The sequence below is a fragment of the Macrobrachium rosenbergii genome, chromosome 27 (assembly GCF_040412425.1).
Source record: "Macrobrachium rosenbergii isolate ZJJX-2024 chromosome 27, ASM4041242v1, whole genome shotgun sequence".
Classification (NCBI taxonomy): domain Eukaryota; kingdom Metazoa; phylum Arthropoda; class Malacostraca; order Decapoda; family Palaemonidae; genus Macrobrachium; species Macrobrachium rosenbergii.
The window spans coordinates 39923447-39946033 of NC_089767.1; the positions used below are offsets into that span (position 1 = coordinate 39923447).

Sequence of the window (22587 nt, forward strand, 5' to 3'; positions counted from 1 at the left end):
TAACCTTTACTCACTTCCAATTTCTCTCTCTCTCTCTCTCTCTTCAATATGTATATATACATATATAATGTCATGGAGTCCTAAAATGACTTAGAAACAATGGTCTGAATTGCGTTGTTGAATATGGGACCCGGATTCGTTTCCCGCTATCAGACATCATAATATCTTCATATTTCTTGCACTGGGATCTTACGGCTTCGTAGTGACAAGCGTATCCAAAAAGCGCGAAGAATTCAAGAAGTTAAGAGGGCATTGTATATTACAATTACGCACACACACACACACACACACACACATATATATATATATATATATATATATATATATATATATATATATATATATATATATATATATATATATATATATATATATATACATACATATCTGTCTACGTTTACTTAACCACGCAATTCAGACCATTGTTTCCAAGTCATTCCAGGCCTCCCCAAATAACGTCTCGGCTCCAGGAGAATCACGCGAACTCTCTCTCATGCCATGTCATGGAGAAATTACGGTTATTGAAAGAGATGTAAAAACGGGTTTCCAAAAATAACTCTCCGTCTCCCCAACCCCCCGGGGTTTAGGTTAAAATGGGTCAATAACCTTGCACGGGGTTAGAATCCTTTCCGGTCAAAGGAGAGAGAGAGAGAGAGAGAGAGAGAGAGAGAGAGAGAGAGAGAGAGAGAGAGAGGCTTTAAGATTTGCGTGACGGTGGAAATACTTTTGTTTACTTAGTCTTGTGTGCATGTGTGTTTCTGACTGTAAATGTAATTATTACTTATTTCTCGTTGCTTTTCATGAGTAAGCAGTATGTTTACTGAAGGATAAGTGTGCACTGCACTTGTGTGTTTATAGATATGCCAGTCAGTCATGAGGCCTTAAAGCATTAAATGCTGATTCGTTCGTAGATACATACAACAGTTGATATGCACACACATATATACATGCAAAAACACACACATATATATGTATATACATATATGTATATATGTATATGTATATATATATATATATATACATATATGTTGTGTGTGTGCACACATGTATTTACACACACACACACACACACATATATATATATATATATATATATATATATATATATATATATATATATATATATATATATATATATGAACAAATCAAGAAGCCTTCGTACTGATATATAGCAAACCTGTTATGTTGGTGCAGCAGAGAGAGAGAGAGAGAGAGAGAGAGAGAGAGAGAGAGAGAGAGAGACCAGGTATGGGCGAATTAACTGGCGAGGGAATAGGAATAAGGACGTAGGGGCTATTCACAGTAGCGGGGGCTAAGAAGACCCTCTAGGGGTCTAGGTCCAGGTCTAGGCCAAGGGTAGCGTGCAAAGTGTTTCTATCTAGACCGTGCTCACACTGTAGGCAACGTGACGGTCCACGTGCTTCGTTCGCGCCGGTTTGAGGAACCACGACCAAATTTGTAACTCTCTCCCTCTCTCTCTCTACCTCTTTTATTTGCTTTTCTTTTTAATCCCTCACACTGTTGCTCTCTCTCTCTCACACACACTTTTTACTCTCTCTCTCTATCACTCTTTTTTTTTTACTCTCTCTTTTAATGGCTTCGATATACAATCAGGTATTGTATGAATATTTACGGAATTCTGTGCAATATTCCCCAGTCGGTCTGAATTCAGAGGATAAATTCAGAAGCTGACCTATTTTTGAAAAATGTCTCATTGGGCAGTAAATACTTTTTGAGTTCAATTAACTACTTATATGTTTAGTTTGGCTCAAGTTGAATCTCACATTTCATTATGTTCTTTTTTTTAACATTGGTTTAATGCATACATGTATGTACGTATGCATGTACCTCAGATACCTTGTTACTCATCGCTGTAATAATATACAGACAGGCGAGACTTTTTTTTAAACATTGATTTCATGTATACGTGTACGTACGCATGTTTGCACCTCAGATACCACCTTGTTACTCATCGCTGTATTAATATACAGACAGGTGAGACAGTTTGCACAGGTGTCCCTTTGGTGTATACAGTCTGACAGCACACATGTCTCGCCACAGGTAGAATTCAAATGCTTCTTGAAATACTGATTCCTTTTCACGGCCAGAATTGTGAGAAGCTTTTCCACACGCTACGTAAGTCATTGCGTAGAGAAGCTGTGAATCTGGAGATATGCAAATGATCAATAGAAAACGTAAGTAAAAAGCTTACCATTCGTTTCTCATTTAAAATGGTAATTGACAGTGATAGCACTAGTATTAATAGTATTATTTGTTTTTGTTTACAAGCAAGTCAAAATCAAATGGTATGGACCACCGTTCTATACAATCATCATCAGTATCTCTGAATCTGCCAACTAAGTTGAGGCGGACCCATTCTCTTCTCAGTGTTCCCCTTGGTAACAGTCGGTCTGTTTGTCTCTCTCTCTCTCTCTCTATGCCGCCCACGTACACACATACATACATGCACACACTCTCTCTCTATCACACAAACGTGTGTGTATGTATATATATATATATATATATATATATATATATATATATATATATATATATATATATATATATATATATATATATATATATATATATATATATGAAATTGGCTACATAGGAAAGTAACGTTCACAGGCTTATTGGAGATCTAGCCACTCTCTAGAGGTATCCATTTTAATTACACACACACACATACGTATATATATATATATATATATATATATATATATATATATATATATATATATATATATATGTGTGTGTGTGTGTGTGTGTGTGTGTGTGTGTGTGTGTGTGTGTGTGTTATATAATAAAATGAAAATAAATAAGAAATCAAAATAAATAAAAACAAATAGGATTTAGACAAGAAAATTATACGTAAATGAAAATATATAAGATAAGAAAAATTACAGTTGAAAACAAAAATAAATATAAATTCATAAAAATAAAAATAAATACAAATAAAAATAATGCACCTATAGTCTCCCTCGAAGACTGAACTGCTGTCCCATATCTGAGGCCACTGTGCCAGCCACCGTTTCAGTGGGGAGAAAGGTATCCAATCAGTAACTGCACCTTCCATGGCAACGAAACTGGTTTTATACACCTAGATTCCCATTCCTCTTCCTCTTCTTCCATCTTGAGCAACGGCCGCAAGAGAGAGAGGTCAACGGATAGACACAGACACACACAGGCACGCGCGCGCGTGTGTGTGTGTGTGTGTGTTTGTGTTAGACATAGCTCTGTGGCACAACATTAACTTTGCATTTGCAAGATCTGCGGTTCGACACTGACCTGCTCCCACTACAGTCGACCCACCTATGAATACCAGTATCAGCTGTCAAGAGTCAAGTTTTCCCAGAAATCCGTACATTCATCTCGTGCTCTTGCCTTGACTTCTGTCACAAATCTGCCTTTGAGAAGTATTAAACACCCATGAAAACATAGCACAGCCATGGCACAAAACCGGCTTTTACGCCAAACCAGTCACTCTCTCGTCTGAACACTCTCACACAATTTTTCCTCTTATCTTAAAAATATCTGACCGTATGAACAAATGACTTTCTCCTCCATCCATCATATTTCTGTAGGGTTATCAGAAGCTCCCTCTGCATCCTTGTGAGTCACATTCTTTATCTTTACTTTCAAGTTGATTAAATAACTGTTTCATATCAAAAGAGTAAACACTTGGTACACACGCCTCTTCTTCTAATTTTTTTTCTCTTTTAGCATACATTGCTCCTAAAATCATCCTGTCATTTGCTTTGCTAAATCAGATAATTTATTTCTTGTTACTCTCGCCTTTCCCTTCATGAGAAAGTGGAAACGTAGAATGTCACTGAAATGCAGTATCGAATTTCAGATATCAACTCCGCTTGCATGACTTAACTTATAAAGAGAAAAGTGTAAATTGGTGCATCAGCTCAGAAATTGCAGCTAAAATGGCTTTCAATCACGGTGGCCACCTCCAAAACTATATTCTTCGATCATCAGATGCCGTCACCGACGCAATCTTGTTAAAAAAAAAAAGGGAAAACAAAAATTCGCCTTCTAATATCCATAGGCAAGCGCAGATTCTCTCTCTCCCTCTCTCTCTTTTAGTCAATATCTACTGAGGACCCCCACCACTGGTGAGGGTCGCCAGTTCCTTCCGCCCTTGGCCCTGCGACCGTGTCCTTACAGTGAGTACAATGACTTGCTGTTTTGGCGTGACATCTTCCTAGCTGTGGTTCGGTGTGATCAATAAAATCCTCAGATGGATATTTTAACCTTCATTTATTGATTTTTCACGTAGTTTTTCACGCACCTACTTTACAGACAGTAAATGGCTTCTTATAAAGAGCAATATTGATTTCATTATCAGTAAATTTCAAGAAAATCATTATGAATTTGGGTCCATGAATGCGTGTAGGTGAAACATCTTCGTCATTGCAAACTTACGTAAATAACATATATATATGAATAGGTGAAGGTATACGCATCTGGCAAGTTAATCGTCAACTTTTTAACAATTATTACCAATAGCAAGTAAAATGGATGTAGCCCTTATTTCTACTTGACTTACAATGAAAAGGACAACCTCTCGTACAACTCAGACAAATGACTCAGTATTTTGTAAGTGCTTCTTCTGTTAAGGCTCCAATTTCGTGCTTTTCACTACAAAGGCCACTGAGTATATCCAATCTCACCTAGTGAAAAGCAATAACATTTGATACCACCGGCATGAAAACCGTGTTCATTTACTTGAGTTCTAGTGGCCACTGCCTCGAGAATTCACTCAGGAAGCTCAAACCTCGACCAGAGCAATACCAGTGAGGAATCATTTTATCTGTCGATTCAGGTTAATTCTTGGGAACAGCTTGGAATTTTTTAAGGCTCTGAGAATTGTATAACTTCTGTGAGACTTCGTTAGAGCACGAATTATCAGAGTTAATCAAAGTGAAAAGATACTTCTTAGTTTTCTGTAAAAGAAAACTACTGTGCCGGCTTTGTATGTCCGCCCTCAGATCTTAAAAACTACTGAGGCTAGAGGACTGCAAATTGGTGTGTTGATGATCCACCCTCCAATCATCAAACATACCAAATTGCAGCCCTGTAGCCTCAGTGGCTTTTTATTTTATTTAAGGTTAAAGTTAGCCATAGTCGTGCTTATGGCAACGACATAGGATAGGCCACCATCTGGTCGCGGTTAAAGTTTCATGGGCCACGCTCATACAGTATTATACCGAGACCACCGTAAGACAGATCTATTTTCGGTGGCCTTGATTATACGCCGTAGCGGCTGTACAGAAAACTCGATTGCGCCGCAGAAACTTTGGTTCATTTATTACTTTTTTTTTGTCTAACACTGCTAGGGAACAGACAGACAGACGCAGGAACAAACCGAACCAACGGCATGACCTAGTTTGCGAAGGCCGGGTTAAGTGACTGCAGTCTTGTGATTCTAGGTCAACTCACGGTCTTGAGAACGGCTCACGATCGTCGATTCAGGGAAAATGGTGATTCACAGAATCCCTTCTTCTCTCTTTCCTACTTATGAAATTTATGCATGTGTGGATATTCATTTGTGTATCAGATGTTACATGTGGAAATTACTATAAACGTTGAATTGAGATATAACGGCCCAAGGATAATGCAAAAGAATAATCCTTTTTATTTTGTTGTTGTTGCATGTGTCCGTTTGTCTGTATATTCTGACAAACAAAAGTTTAATCAAGGACGTTTTTCCAAGGGATTCTGCATCCGTCTCTTTCTTTCCCATTTTATTTTGTTAGGTTATTTAATTCATTCATTCATTTTTTCTTCGTTGTTTTCTTCAGGGCTGGCTGTTTGTATTTGAATAAAGGAAACGCGAAGAAGAAAGCCACTGTAGAAAACCAAGTATTTGTGAAAAAATATAAAAATAGGAGCTTTCGACCGTCACTACGGTCCTCTTAAGTTGTACTAAACACTAACTACGAAGTTTTCACAAATAAACAAAGCATGAAAAAAATTAAATAAGAAATTATTATTTTTTTTATTTTTCAGAAGATGAACACCATTCATGAGAAAGAAGCCCCCCAGGGGCCTCTGACTTGAAATTCAAGCTTCCAAAGAGTATGGTGTCCATTTGAAGGAAGTAACAGAAGGTAATAGGCAATACAGAAAGAAGAGATCAGTTATCAATAAACATTTCTTAATCGTCCAAGATAAGTCTCCAAATGAATTTTGAAAGTCTTGGTTTAAAAATAAAGTTTTTAATGATTATTTAAAGCAGGTCTAATGCTTGTGAATGGGAAGCTAAGTTTGGAAAAGAAAATTTTACGTTTTTTTTTTTTTAAAGTCCTACTTGTAACCAAATGACGGTCCTAGGCACTGATGTGGTTGCCAGAGAGATACCAGTTTTTATCTCCGGGCAAACTTAAAGAAAAAGTTCTTCATCACTATTTAAAATCGAACTATACTTCTGGATATAAAGGGAAATTTAGAAGAAAAAATGTTACGTTTTTTTAATACCTACTTGTACCCAAATGATGGTCTTAAACCCTGCTGTAGTCACCAAAAGGATAGCAGTTTTTATCCCCGGGGCCAAATTACGGGTAAAGCTCTTCGTCACTATTTAAAATCGATCTATACTTAGAGATATAAAGCTAAATTTAGAAGAGGTCCTTGCGTGCGTTTTGAGTTGTTCTCTTAATGATGGTCTTAAACCCTGATGTATTCACCAAAGGGATACCAGTTCTTATCTCCATGAGAAATCCTTCTACTCGACAAGATGAGTCCTGAGCAACATGTTGCTAGACATAACCAGGACCCATTGTTTTGGTTAGTGGGTCCTGGGTGTAACCGGTATACTTCCGAGCAGCCTGGCTTGGCTGGACTCGGAAGAACCAGCCTCTTCCAGAATTCATTTATCGGTTACCACTTCGTTCTGGAGTGCACTGGGCCCGGGAGGGTGTTTTTGTCAGACGGGGTGAATGGGGTATTCCAGTGTACCCGGACGTGACCATAGTTGACGTCAAACAAGGTCAAAGGGCGTTTGGACTGATAAGAAGCATCTAGTTGCCTCTTTATCACGGTGGAGGTCGTTGGAATTTCATTCTTCATGCGAGGGAAAAAGGGCAAAATTTGCTTACCATTAGCAATGATGCTTAGTGATTCTGTAAAGGAAACCGCAGGGTATGGAATAACGTTTTCCATGTTTAGCTACCAATGAATACACAATTATTATTATTATTCAGAAGATAAACCCCTATTCATATAGAACAAACCTACAGGAGGCACTGACTTGAAATTCAAACGTCCAAAGAATATGGCGTTCATTTGAAAGAAGTTACAGAAGATAACAGGAAATACATAAGTCTATATTTTAGCAATTTTGTTTACGAATATAAAAAAAAATAGAAGACCGGAAGAAATCAAAAGACCATAGAGGAAGTAAGGTGGTGTTTGACCACAAACGTTGTAAGAGTCAGGAAAAACTGAGTCAAGGAGAGAATTCGAAAGCTTGGCAGTAGAAGAACGAACCTGTCACTAGGCCGTGCAATCCTAGGACTGCAGATATCTACCGTGAAAGACTTGCTTTGGGTAGAAGCGATCTATTTCACAGAGCCAAGATCCCGCTTATCGTAACTCATTTCTCGTAATTTTAGCTTCCGTCATCTGCTGTCCCAGAAAAAAAAATTCGCCATGATTCACGGATACGTGTTAGCAGAATTTTAGATTTTATATATGTTTAATATGACACTCTGATAAAAATCAATGATAAAATCAGGCAGCTGCAGATGCTGCATCACCTGTAAAATTACATGGCCAGGCTATCAGCTGCTTTCTCATAAATGGACGACTGACATAGTTTCACGTGCTGTTATGTAGTCTACACAAGATGTTACATTGCAGTCGTTACATCCTTGTTTACATGACTCGGGTAGTGCTGTCATGGCGGCCGGACAGAACATGAAGGATTTGAAATGTTGAACCTTACATTTACAAGCCGCTGGTCTAGGTAATTAACTAGAATTTGTAATTGAAGGTGGAATAACTCTTCTTAAAGCCACGAAGTCATCTGCATATTTGATAGCATTTCTTTCGACCACAAATTGCGAGAGCCAATTCACTTCTAAACGGCCCAATTCATCTCGAGAATTCAACAGACGCTAAAGGCGAGAGGATAAGAAATGATAACGTTCACAAAGTTGTCAGCGCAACGAAACATAATGACAAGACAATAGAAGGTACAGTTGCGGAGAAAATGCCCGCAAAAGGCCCTTATTCCATTCCCTAACACACATACACACCCACACCCACACACGCCAACCATGGCAGCAAGAGAGTTGCTGCCGATCTGATGTAAACCGGATTCATTTGGGCCTCTCGAGGGGTCAGGCATTCCCGGATAGCAAATACTTATCCCTTCCCATACGAGGTTTCATACGGTTTCGTGTGGTATCGTCGGATTGTATTTGTTTACTGATACTTTGCAAATTATAATTGAGCTGAATGCTAAAGGGGATAGTTTATGTGTGTTTGTTTTACCCTCGGAGTCCGCATTTTAAATCATGCAAATAAGAAAGAGGCTGATATATGAAATTCATCCAGAGTACTTCCCTGCCAACGAACATTGAAAGGTGAACAATTTAGTTACTGTTTCTCTTTTGTATCTGAACGAGGGAGTGTTTTCATAACCTGACATTTCGCTTTGATTAACATCTGATAAATGAATGAGTAAATTAATGTTCTTTATATTTGGTATTTGTAACTGGTGTAAATACTTAAGAATATTTCAAGAATATGAAAAAACATCCGGCATCACTACTGGTAGGCATTCCATGTTTTCTGATTATGCCTTATTTGCATCCCTCTGTAAACCACCCTAAATGTGATATATAACCTTGACCTCGAAATTGACTCCAAGGACTCGAAATTAAAGAATGGAATATATAATTTAGGCCAAAAGGCCAAGCTATGGTACCTATGAGGTCATTAAGCTCTGAAACTGAATTTGAGCGTGGAAAGGTTTGAAAGGTGTAACAGGAGGAAAATCTCAGTTTCACTGTGAAACAATTGTAAGGAGAGGGTAGATAGCAAGACGGAAGAAAGAGAATGTGAATGGAGGCACAATAAAAGGAACGAAAGGGGCTGCAAGCTAGGGGCCGAAGGGACACTGCAAAGAACCTTGAGTAATGCCTACAGTGCACCACGTGAGGTGCACTGACGGCGCTACCCCCCGAACGGGGACTCGAAATTAACAACCCTTTGACAAAAAATCCGGTGCCTCACCTTCCCAAGGAGCATAATTCTTTTGACACCAAATGTAATGACATTCTAACAACCCTTTAACAAAAAAATCCGGTGCCTCACCTTCCCAAGGAGCATCATTCTTTTTGCACCAAATGCAATGACATTCGCTCTCAAGGAAGGATCTTGATAACTCCGACGCCGCCGTTGCACAAAAACAAACGCGCAAGAACGGTGGGCAAAAAAAAAAGAGTAATTCCTCGGGACCCTGGAATGACGAAGAGCATCGTAAAATCATCACGAAGCTTGCAGTCTGTCAGTGGTCGATCCGTCACTGGCGGCAGGCAAGCAAGCATCGAGATAAGCGCAAGATTGATGGATATTGCGCCTCTACGTTAATCTTCGCCTTGAAGGCACAATGCTCCTTCCTGAGAGTATTGAATGCTTACATATTCATGACCTTTCTTCTTCATGAACGGATTTACATATGCGTGCAATAGCTTATACATTTATTCCTCTTCTTTGGTCCGAATGCATTCAGTGACTGATGACTGATTGGTTGGGAAGATGGACTTCAACGGGGGTGGGGGCTGGGGGGTTTAAATCCGGCTGAGTCGTAACTCGGTATACCGTGGCAATGGACTGTTGTCAAGCGTAACGAATTCCCAAAATATTTTAGCGTCATAAGATTTCACCACAAGACTCGGTAAGATGGTGGTTTGTATTCTGATTCAGTTTTATTAAATGATCTAAGGTCTTTTATGCATAACTAGGCGTTCACTAAGCATTCGCAACGATTTTATTCTTACCTTTGTTTGTTCAAAGAGCGAAAATCATCAGGACTGTCGTTCACTCCTGAAACTATTTTTACAATTTCCACATCTTATACTGTTTGTTATTCGTATAATAATAATAATAATAATAATAATAATAATAATAATAATAATAATAATAATAATAATAATAATAATAGCGAAATTAGCAGCATTTAATAAATTACACTAATCCCGAAGTGAAACACTGAGAATGCTCCCTCAACCTCCAGACCGACCTGGGGTTGTTTTCGACAACGTTGAGCTAACGAACTATAGAGTCTTTCTTTAGACCTTTTCAGAAAAAGGACATTTAATCAGGCTTCATTCTCTAGAGCCTACGTTTTCCGTCCTGTTATCACTCTGTAGTGACGTGGCTAGACTGATTAATGTAAGAATTGAACTGAATGTAGAATTAAGGCCAAAGGCCAAGCACTGGGACCAATGAGGTCATTCAGCGCTGAAACGGAAATTGACAGTAAAAGGTTTGAAAGGTGTAACAGGAGGAAAACCTCAAAGCAGTTGCACAATGAATCAATTGTTAGGAGAGGGTGGACAGTAACATGGAAGAAAAAGAATATGAAAGGAAGTACAGTAAGAGGGACGAAAGAGGGTTGCAACTAGGGGCTGAAGGCACGCTGCAAAGAACTTTAAGTGATGGTGATGCCTACAGTGCACCGCATGAGTGCACCTGTATGCGGTGATGAATGTAAGACCCTATAACAAAGTAGATTAGATATTCCATATCTAGAGGAGAGAGAGAGAGAGAGAGAGAGAGAGAGAGAGAGAGAGAGAGAGAGAGAGAGAGATGCATGAAATTGTGTTGCAGAGGTCGCGAGTTATTTCCATCATCTCTATTTTAAGCCACAATTTCTTCGACTATCGATAAATTCATGCAGAGCTAATAAGTCCAAGTCCCTTTTTTGATGTCGAGTACAGTCGTTATTTTTACGAATTTCTCATTTTTTTCATTAAGATAATTGCACAGTGTTGCCGTAACTGGAATTAGGGGGTTTCATTATGCTAAAATTAACCAGGATTAGAGTACATGAGATTGATTTACCATATAGCATCAAACAGCCAGGTACAGAAACCATCCTTACCTAGGAACATTTGGCAACTAAACGTAGCAAAGACTTCGGATTCGTACCCCGCCTACAAACAGTGACAATAATCAGAATAGCTTTTCATCTACCACGAATTCGGCTGTAGGATTCTGTTGCGTCACCAAAGACCGTCTAAAAACGTGCGCTCAAACGCAGCAGAACAAAGGGAGAGAGGTAATTGGCTCGGCATCTTCACAAAGCCGTTAGCACAATGGGAGAAAACGGATCACATACATTCTGGCTATTCCTGTTTTTTAAGGGATCGTTAATTAAAACACCTGCCGCTCTCCTCCTTCCTTTGTCCTTTTGCGAAGCCACCTGAGCCTCGGTTACTTGTCGTATATATATATATACAGTATATATATATAGTTACCGCCAGTGGATCGAGTCCATCAAGTGACTATCACCTGTCAACTATAATTCCCCTTTGGTATTATTTCCGAGGTAGAGTGAATAGGATATTAAATGAAATTTGTAGCTTAATGTTTGTGTAAACAAAATGTCACGGAGATGTGACAAATATTCATACATACATACATACATACATATATATATATATATATATATATATATATATATATACTCACATCTCTTTACATTTCTACTCTTTCATCTTTACCTTCTTTCTCTCCAGCCAGGATTTAAAGATGACCATCCCAGTGCTCCGGCTCCACGTATGGTCAAAGGGGCTATATGCTGATAGCATCAGGCATTACCCGTCAGTCACCCACCCAAGTCCTTTTCAGAATCCACATTCTTAACTGCGCATGGGGTACGTGTTCTGCCTAAGTATGCGTAAATGTATATTCTGTTCATAATACATAGGCATGTATTATGAGGTATATATAATTTATACCTACATGTCCCTTCTGGAGGTTAGCTAATATGAAATTTACACCATTTCAACATTTCAGTGGTCTGGTTAAACTAAGGTATACTTAACTTTTCATCATTTTATAATTAATTTCTTCATATTCAGATTAAATAATACTATCATACTGAAGCTTACCAAGACTTGAACACATTTAAAAAGGTGTCTTTATGCCCATGTGAAGAAAACAAAAAAAAATTTATCTCCTTGTGAAGGAGACGGACGTTCAAGTGAAAACTTATGGATTCTACCTATTCGTTCTTCTAACGACAAGAATACGATCAGTCGAGTGACCGAGACGGAGCTGCAAAACCACTGACATCCTCCAGAGTTCATATTCTAATGTGACATTGTTTATATCCGTTCAGAAGAATGATAGTCAAAAACAACTGAAATGAAAACAAACACATAGTCCGTTACCGGGATGTCGTAAAGGGCGCTCTCGACCAGTAATCTAGAATATTTACAAACATTGTACAAAGCGTCTCTGATAATGAGGTGTCGGCATATCACTGGATTATCTTGTTGACTGTAAGTCTAAAGTGCAACCGAAGCCTCGATTAGCGCACGAGAAATTCGGAAGCAGTTGATGAGACTTCTGTGTAAGTTTGTGAAGTGGCCGATTGTCTGGAAGTTTTCTGCACATGAAGGTTTTAGGTTTTACACGTGATTCAGCAGTTAGAGGATGAATGTGGCAGTAAATAATGTCGTGTTTTTCTTTAGTACTACCCTTAATGAAAGGAACGGCTTACTCTATTTAGCTATATGTATATGTGTGTGCGTATATATATGTATATATATATATATATATATATATATACATATACAGTATATATATTATATAGATATATATATATGTATATAATATACTGTATATATACATAAATATACATATATACATATATGTATATAATATATATATATATGTGTGTGTATATATATAACATATATATATATACATACATACATATATATATATATATAGAGAGAGAGAGAGAGAGAGAGAGACAGAGAGAGAGAGAGAGAGAGAGAGAGAGAGAGAGAAGTCATTCCTATTTATGACTATGAAATCATAAGTTCAAACTCTTAGCAGTGCGCGAGGCAAGTTCTTTGAACCTCACTCGGAGAGATTATTATTATTCTATTTTCATTTTTCCCATCCCAGCCATTCACTTGCAGGCCTTGCTGCCTCTTTGTCTCCCTCCCTTTATCTACACCCAACCTTTGGACTTCATGATAACTCATTATCCGAGCTAATCGGGCGAACGAGACAAGGAAAAGGATGTAACAAAACCCTCTTATCTCCTGTAACGTAATTAAAAATTTATATGTATTTTGTCTGTTCTCTTTCTCAAGGTTTGTTTACGAAGCATTCGCTGAAAATGGGGGCTGGGGAGTAAGAGAGAGGGTTTGACACGTTGATTACCTTGTGTAAAGAAAGATACGGGGTTGATTATCATTATTATTATTATTAAGATGAACCCTATTCATATGGAACAAGCCCACCAAAAGGGCCATCGACTTGAAATTCAAGCTTCCAAAGGATATGGTGTTCATTAGAAAACGTAACAGATGGTAACAGGAAATACAGAAAGAGAGATCAGCTATTAGTCAAGAAAAAATATATTAACAAATTAATAAATAAATAGGTACAAATTTAAGTAAATGATTAAAATAAGGACAGGAGTTGAGGAAAAAATAGTTTTTGCCTTTTATTAATCTATAATTGCCAGCCTCTTAGTCGCTAATTCATCTCAGCAAAATAAAAAAACTAGACTCGTTTTTTTTATCGCTATTTGTAAAGCATTTCCATTCCTCATGGTTAAACAGAACGCAACCTTTTGATTCCTGTATCCTTGGCTATTGGAGACGGGCGGTCTTTCCGCCTCTTTGAAATATTATCTTTACTATCCTTGGCTCGAACTTCCCCCAGAGGTACTGAGAGTCAGAGAGAAGACTAACCTCGGTGTGTGTTGTCTATGCGATTTCTACGTTGTTTTATGTACCGTGAAAATGGGTACTTTTAAGATACTGATAAGCATTTGTTTTAGTGTAGTGTTGTGTGATGATCTAACTACGCCTGCTGATGGATTACCCAAAACGCCGAGGATGAGCGGTTTTAAAAGTGAGTGTTACTGGTGTGTGATTTTAAGGTGTGTGGGAAATGTTGGTTTTGCCTTTCCACTTCCGTCTGTTGTTTTTTTAACGTTTTTTAATGGAGGAACCGAACTCTTAAGTAACGTGCGTGTGGTGGGGCGGGGGAGACTGGGCATTGGTGGTTTTTTTTTTTTTTTGAGGGGGTTAGACCCGTCTTTATCAGGCGTAATATGCTACACATTCAGTATTTCTTAAAGAATTAAGAGATATAATGTGATTTTAGACACTCGTTTTGACACTTGTTTTAATCGTACGAGTTACCCAATGTTGACAGTGTTTTAAAGTAAGTCTCAATTTAACATTAACTAGATCTTCTTTTGCCTATTTGTACCGTTGCCGTTATTTAAAGCGCGAATCGAAGTTAAAAGCCTCGATTGTTCACTGTAAACTCTGACGTTACTCTATTGTTACCATTTTAATAAATTGCCAGTGAAATTCCATTGATCCCAGATCATCTCAACGATACTAATGACTAGGTATCCCTATTCCGGAAGTATCTCAACGATACTAATGACTAGGTATCCCTATTCCGGAAGATTGTGAAAATGTGGGCGCGTACGATGTTCGGTACAGTTACGCTGTAAGTTACCTTGGATTTCCTTGCTTTGATTGTGCTGAAGTGTTTGAGCAAAATAGTCTTGAAAGCTATTGTGACCTTGCATTCTAGTAGACAAAAGTCAAATGTTTTGCAGCTAGTTTTCTGAGTACTCAAATGGGTGATTAACCCATTACAAATACCCTTCGTAAGTCTAACCATAATAGGAAACCAAATTGGGAAACCAGGGTTTTTGGGTGAGGGAATACAAAAACTGATTTAGTCCTGGGATGCATCCAAACAAATCTAACAGGCTTCGCTTAACCTAATCTAGGACGCAGGCTTACCTAACCAAGAGGGATGATGAAGCCCTGGGACCCCTACCAAACATGGCCTAATGGGCAGTAAATAACTTTGCAAAATACAGATAATTAATCCTAACCCTGCCTTCCCTAACCTAATCAGACTTGAGGTGCTGCATCCTACTGTACCCGAGATTTGGCCCCAGTCCGTTAGGAAAATATGTAGTTCATATCTAGAGCAAATCACAAAATAAGTAATGCAATTATGGGACGAACCTTCTTCCCTAACCAAACCTAAGGCATTGGTCCTGCTTGACTGGATAGCTAGGACGTGCAGGCAGGGGGGAGGATTGTTGTAAGTCAAGAAAGTGCCAGACAGACTGAATGCAAGGGGTATTGGGGTGCGTCTGTAGGACTTAAGACTATTGAGGCAGCAAATATTGTAGTTACTGTACAAGATTCATCTCTGATTAAGCACTTACGACGAAAATTGTTGAGGCATTTCTCACTTTTACTTAGAGCTATCCCCATGTCAGAAGAAAAGACTTAGAGTGATTGCCTAAAAAACTTTGCGGGAAATGAAAAGAAATCTTGAGTTTTTACCAATTTCTTTATAAATTAAACCTCGTATTTTTTTTTTTTTTTTAAGCTGAATGTAGTTTAGGCCAACTGCGTTGCGACAACAGCCTCTATTGCTACTTCCCTGATCAGAAGTGTGATGGCAATTTAGATTGCCCGGATGCTTCCGACGAAAAACATTGCACGTGCGGCGAGAGATTGAAGAGACAGTTTCCCAGCAGAAGATGCGACGCTTATCCAGACTGCCCAGATTGGTCTGACGAACTAGGATGTTCACGTAAGTTCTACCTGGATAAAGGTTTATCAGCTGGATTGTATAGGAAACTTGTTTTTAGCCACTTTTGACCGTTTATTTTCGTCTGTTGAGAATTCGATTCTTATCCCTCATCCGCACCACTGCCAATGTTTGGATTATGATAAACGTTTCTGTGAAATTATAATTTAATGGTAACAAGGAATAGCAAATTTCAGCAGCAAACAGACTACTTATGTATTTGCTGTGATTTATTTATTCTGGAGCTTGGCTTTGAAATTCTTGAGGGATTTGAAGACTTGGCATTATCACCATTTTTACATTTTTCATTCTCCATCCAAGCTTCTTTCATAAGAAAATCAATATATAATTTAGCTAAACTTGTAGCTGATTAACATGCTTTGTAGAAACATTTTTAGAGGTAACCACAGGCCTTATAATTTGTATGAGATAGCTATACAGTTTTTCTATCTTCAACTTTATTTTGGTACAGCCTGTGAGCCAGGGGAAATGAAATGTTTCCTAGTGGGAAAAAAGGACAACCATCACTGCGTCCCAGCCGCAAGTGTTTGCGACGGTATCAAGCAGTGTGCTGAAGGGGAAGATGAGGCTCTGTGTATACGGTTCACCGAGAATCAGACGGATACTACGGTAAGGAATTAAGTTGAACTTCCGTATCACTGAAGTACTGTGAAATGCTGAAACTGGTTACCTGTTACTAGTAACATTTAGTAGTCGGATGTCAATACGCCTGGAAAGCTTAAAGAATCATTGCAAGCCCACCAGAAATTGGTCAGAGAATATGAACTGTATGTAAGTAGTAACAGATTTTTTGTTTTAGCCATTTCTAGGGATACGACGTGAAGGGCACCTCCAGGTGAAGAGGCAAGGAAGCTGGTGGCCAGCCTGTGCACAGAGATTTGAAGATTATACTGATTTAGTAAGGGAATACTGCGACGAGATAGTAGGAGAACGGTAAGCTTTTATTCGCCAAACGTGCTTGTGCTGTCAAGTAGGTGGAACATTTATGCTGTAGACAGGTCTTTTTTTCTCATCTCATGGGATAGTAAATTTTCAACAACGATACTAACATAATGCTATAAATTTCGTAAGGCTATCAATCAGAACAATATGCTGTAGGACACTTGCCAGCTTCCCCTAGTTTTGGCTTGAAGAGACACTGGCCTAGACGTTATAAGCCTAGCCTATGCTTAAACGCATAGCTATCGGTTTAAAACTCGACATGTAGTCCTACTCCTTGTAAAATAAAACTATGGGGCACCAAGTAATCATGTGTTGTACTGACTTGCATGTATCATCGGTTTGGACAATACTGAATAAGGTGTTCTTCACTAACTGACAGATCTTGGGTACAAATGTGCGATGATGATGCCAGAAAGTGTCACATAACTGATGCTGGCTTCTAAAAAATAATTCGCACCAGAGGAATTTAATGCTTCTTGCACATTATATTTCAAATAAACAGTCGACTGGTAATTGTTTACGTGATATAACTAACTATTGGTGAGCGGATATTATGGCTTGACTTGTTCAGTGCTGGTGGAAATTTTCAGTAAGTTAAAGCCTGTTTGAATCGGTCATGGTCGTTTCGACCGTAATTCACTTAGGCCGTGACATCCAAAACAACGTAAGTTATCTTTATGGTATTTACCGTTATGTTTATATTTACCGTCATTATTTCGTTTTACGTACATACCCTAGGGGCTGGTATTAAACATGGCTCCCATTTTGCATGCAGACTTGCTGAAGACTGAAACGACCCGAACTCGTTTGAATAATATTGGTTACTCTTGCTTGTCTAAATGGGCTTAGTTTTGACGTTTACTTAAGTTTTCCATGTTCACCTCTTGCTTGCTATACAGTAAGATATACATTTTCTTTAACGGTTTCACTGTAACGGTTTCAAGGAAAACGCGAACTCACGATAAACTCGGCTAGCTCGCCCGTACGGTAGCCAAAAGTATTTAGGAGGCCAGAATATTTGTTAAAAGTAAATTATTCAAATGAAAGTTATTTTTCGAAAGACTCCAGCCACCTCCCACATATAATTTATATATTTTTCTTGGGTAAAACACACAAACAAAAACATTTATCAATACGTAACCTTCGCAATTACTTAATAGCAGAGAAAAATAATTAATCCAAAAACGACTTGTAAGGTAAGACAACACCGGCCCCCCAACCCCCTGCAAAGCTGATACGGCAAAATTGTAACCAAATTGTAACCAGTAAACACCCCTAGGTTACGTTAGGTTGGTATTTTTACAGTAGATTCTTTTAGTGCCATATTTCCTAATCATTTTTGCATGAAAAACAATTTTGGGGTTTCCATGCAAAAATGGATAGGAAATATGGCACTAAAAGAACCTACATGCAAAAATGGCCAGCTGGATTCTTTCGAAATGGCTGGCTGGAATGAGTCTCCCGAAAAATTACCGATAGTTTCTTAGATCGGTACTAAACACGGGGATCATGTCAAGATTAGCGAACCCTCACGTCAAGAACAGCGAACCCAATGATCCCCGTGTAAAGAATGGCCATACCCTTCACGGTCCGAACTCCAATTCCACGTGGGGCCTAGTACTAAACACGGCGAAACAGTGATTCATCTGCACTGTTTCGCTGTGTTTAGTATTAGGCCCTGGGGGGTGGTCAAAGGTATTTGCCCATTTTGCACGTAAACTGTTAGTTGCCGACCCTAGAGTAGTTGGTGTAGACCGCGGCAGTAGTTTCAAGTTCTACCCTTAGATCACTAGGCAGTAACGACGAACTTGAAATTTTTAATCTATCGAAGATTAAACTATATTATTTAGCTGTGGGATGTTCGTAATAAATATCCTATTCTTAAGACAGCAAGCTTTGTATCTGCAGTGTAAAATCTGGTGTGAAATAAAACATTCAAGAAGTAATTCGGTGTTAGTAGCCATGCACCCGTTATTAACAAGTGAAGGAATAGTAGTTGTTTTTATTGCAGTGAATTGATCGTTACTATACTGTATATTTTGAAATGTTGTTCTTAGGTTTCGCGGTGTAGTGCAAGAGTTATGCATTCTCGTGTGTATAATGTATATCTCAATATTTGAGACCGTCTTGTTAACAAACCGGCGACATTAAAGGCTAGCGAAGACTTTTTTTTTGGTGTAAGGCTTTGGAACGATAGAGAATTATTAAGTAAAGACTACCATCAGGTAATTTGGACTTGTTTGGAATAAAATTCTTTTTAAAAGAATGAAATTTAAAAAAAAAATACCTGTCGAATAGGCATAGGCCTAGCATTTTGTCTGGTTGAGATTCTTCTTTCTAAAGGCTATTTTTCCTTGACATGATGATTTGTTAGCATTTACTTAAGAGGAATTATTTTTATATATTCGAAATGAAATTGTACTTAGGATACGGTTTAAATGGCGGCTTACCAAATGAGTAAATTGAGGGTATAGGTGTAGCTTATAGGGTGTCAAGCTTCATTTTGGAGAGAAAACAAAAAAACACACACTCTCTCTCTCTCTCTCCCAAAGGTTTACGTCTCTCTCTCTCTCCCAAAGGTTTACGTCTCTCTCTCTCTCCCAAAGGTTTACGTCTCTCTCTCTCTCCCAAAGGTTTACGTCTCTCTCTCTCTCCCAAAGGTTTACGTCTCTCTCTCTCTCCCAAAGGTTTACGTCGGCCTTGAAATACCACCAAATGTGACGGTTTAGGAATCTCGTGAGAAACCACACTGGAGAAATGAATTTTGTTAAACAGCAACTATAGATTTTACGTGTCAAAAACTGAGAAATTGGTGGCACAGACGTCATCCTACAAGCCTGTCTACTGCAAAGAATTCTAAACAGACTAATAAAATACAGACGGTGTGAATATCCATCCCAGTAACGTGTTTCAAGGCGAGACATTGACACAACCGGTAACCTATAGTTACTGCTAAGCACTGTAAAAACGAATTATATATTCTTTTACGGTATTATTTGGCATATATTAGGTAAATGATGCTGTGATTTTAAAAGTGAGTAGTCATTACACTTAGTATCGCAATAATACGCAGGGAATATAAGACGGGCAAAAAAAAAGTGTAGGTCAATACTGTTAACGAGACATTGAAATGACTATTAACTAAAGTTCATTGTTTTAATTACCTGTGAATGTTATTCCAGTTTCTCTTGAATTCTCGTATCCATTTCCGCAGTTGAGAGTCGCACAACGTATCGTTTAGATAATTAACGAAAGAAGTCACTGAGCACAATTTGAGCACTACATTCGATAACCGCGGTCACCGGGCTTTTGAGAAGCAGCGCCGCCCTTGTGGCGGAACACCGAACTAATAACTACTTAAGGACTGTTAACATGTCTATTGATAGTTTCCAGATACACAAGTAGAGAATTATATAATTATGTATGTTACCACGTTGTAAAGCAATTATTTTGGGTTTCTTTCTTTCAGTTGGCCGTGATCATTGCTCGATGCTACTAAAGGCCGCCATAACGCTGTTATAACTGCGCAGTTATACCTGCACAGTCGGCCTGTGCAGGCAAAACTTCAACCCACTAACGTTCAGTTAGCAGGCAAAACTGAACGATGGTGGGTTCAGTTTTGCCTGCACAGACAGACTGTTCAGGCAAAACTGAACGTTAGTGGGCGGCCTTCAGAGACTAAGCAAATGAACATGTTTTTATTCAACTAGAATGGCATATATTAAGCTGTATATCTATACTATTTCTATACAATTTTCATATTAAAAAAAAATGTGAATCCACAGGATTGTGTTGGCCGCTAATCAGGAATCAAGAGAGTATAGAAATCAGTCGTATATATCTAAGTTTCTATTTCCTAACATATAATAGCGTTTGACCAAAATGCGAGTGAGATCATAACCGTTTGGTCTCATTGCATGCAAGTGTTTGGAGATTGCTGAAACAAAAATAGTGATAATTCTTGAAAGACAAACTGTATTTCAGATAAGCTTACTAACACAACTAAACTGATTTCAAATCGTCTTTACAGTTTGCAAAAGATTCAAACAGTTTAAAGCAATAACAGTCAGATCAACGCAGTCAGCATAGCACAATCTTATTTATCACTGCTACAGAACAATCTTGAACCATTATCTGAAGATTTACAAACAAAATGGTTTGTAGTACTAAATCTGACCCTTCTAATATACAAAATCCATGGTTTGTATCTTTTTAAATGTTAATCAATGTGGAAGTTTGTTCTCGATATATGAGGGATTATTACAAAAATATTTGGAAACGTAGGTCCTTTTGTCACACGCAGTAAATCAACTTGTGCAACATCAGACAAAAAGGTTTCAAGTTATAGGTAAAACTGTATATGAAATAAACATGATTAACGGACTCCGTTGAAATGTGCAAAATTGACATTTTATGCAATGCAGGTGGTATTGGGAGGCTTGCATAGTTGTAGGAAATATCCCGAGTTAGCAATGGGTTCTTCACTTCCATGATGTTTGGTGTGAACTGAAGGATTTTGGGTGGCTAAGAAAAAAATTAAATGCTTTACTTAACGATTTCAATAAAATAAAGGGAAAACTATTTATCTTGGCCACTAACAAACATCAATCTTAAAGACTTGAATGGGTTACCTTAGTGTAATCAGACTTTCATGATTAGCATACTTATTCTAGTTCATATGACATAATTGTTTTGCAAAACGAATTTGTCAAAAGACTATTTTATCATTAAGATTAAAGTATGTTTTTTCTGCCACATGATATTTCATAAGAAAAATTCTTTAGTCTTGAGTAAAAAATAGTGAGAAGTGAAGCAGAGATCTGGTTGAAATATGCAAATCAGTGGGCAGATATTATAGGTGCCATACTTTAGAAGGAATGCCAATGCTATATAATGTTGGAGTGCATTAGAGCTTTTTAGGTAAAGGAAAAAATCAGTTGGGCCAGGTGGTGGACTGACTTCCACAGATTTAACTGTTTGTGGTAGCTTGCAAATGGGAAACAAATTGTTAGTGTCAAAGCCAACCTTCTAAGAATTGATAGTGTGAAAGGATTCCACATATGTAACTGGATATAGAAATACTGGGCCCATAAAGGCATTTACTTTACTGAATGCTGATAATTGCACTTTACTCCCATCATTTGGTGGATTTGATAGCTATATATTTGTATTGTGTTTGAAGTGTGGAGTGGCTCAGTATTTAAAACTCAGATTAAAACTGGCATTTTTGATATATAAAAAATGTTTAAGAGTTTTGAATGTAGGTCAGTGTAGTTCATATTAATTCCAAAGGGACTGTCCACAAATGTTATTTTGGAGTAATAAACTACTGTTTTGCGCTGTCAACTTGCCATGCTATATGATCATTTCTTTTTCAGGGATGAAGAGGACTTTTATAATTTGATGGTTTTCAAGGGCTCCTCAAAGCTTTATGCAGAGATTTCACCCAAAGACGGCCAAGTTCTTTTGAAAGATAGTTGCCTCCAGGAGCTAGGCTTGCATGTGTCTTGTGCAGAGCCAAAATGTGTTAGTACATACCAAGGGGCCAGGCCCAGGAGGAATGCAGGTGATTCAAGTATGTGTTAAATGATGCAGTAATTTGGTTTTACAATATTAGGGAGGAAAACAAATTGGCTGGTAGCTGAATTATTTACTTCAAGAGATTTTGCTATACTGTAATAAGTTGGAGAATTCCTTCAAATAGTTATAGAAAATTGTTCATACAGTTACAGAAGTGAAGACAGCCATTAACTGCAAGGCTAATTGTAGTTTTTT

At 38.1% G+C, this 22587-nt stretch overlaps 1 protein-coding gene across 1 annotated transcript in view; it reads left to right on the forward strand.

Moving 5' to 3' along the window:
• Positions 1 to 13909: 13909 nt before the first annotated feature.
• Positions 13910 to 22587, forward strand: part of ndl (serine protease nudel) — a 30484-nt gene continuing 21806 nt past the window's right edge. Inside the window, exons 1-5 of the mRNA XM_067129614.1 lie at positions 13910 to 14127; positions 15646 to 15852; positions 16322 to 16479; positions 16670 to 16803; positions 22191 to 22387. Coding sequence (XP_066985715.1) covers positions 14016 to 14127; positions 15646 to 15852; positions 16322 to 16479; positions 16670 to 16803; positions 22191 to 22387 — 808 coding nt within the window. The 5' untranslated portion in view covers positions 13910 to 14015. The remainder of the gene's footprint in view (positions 14128 to 15645; positions 15853 to 16321; positions 16480 to 16669; positions 16804 to 22190; positions 22388 to 22587) is intronic.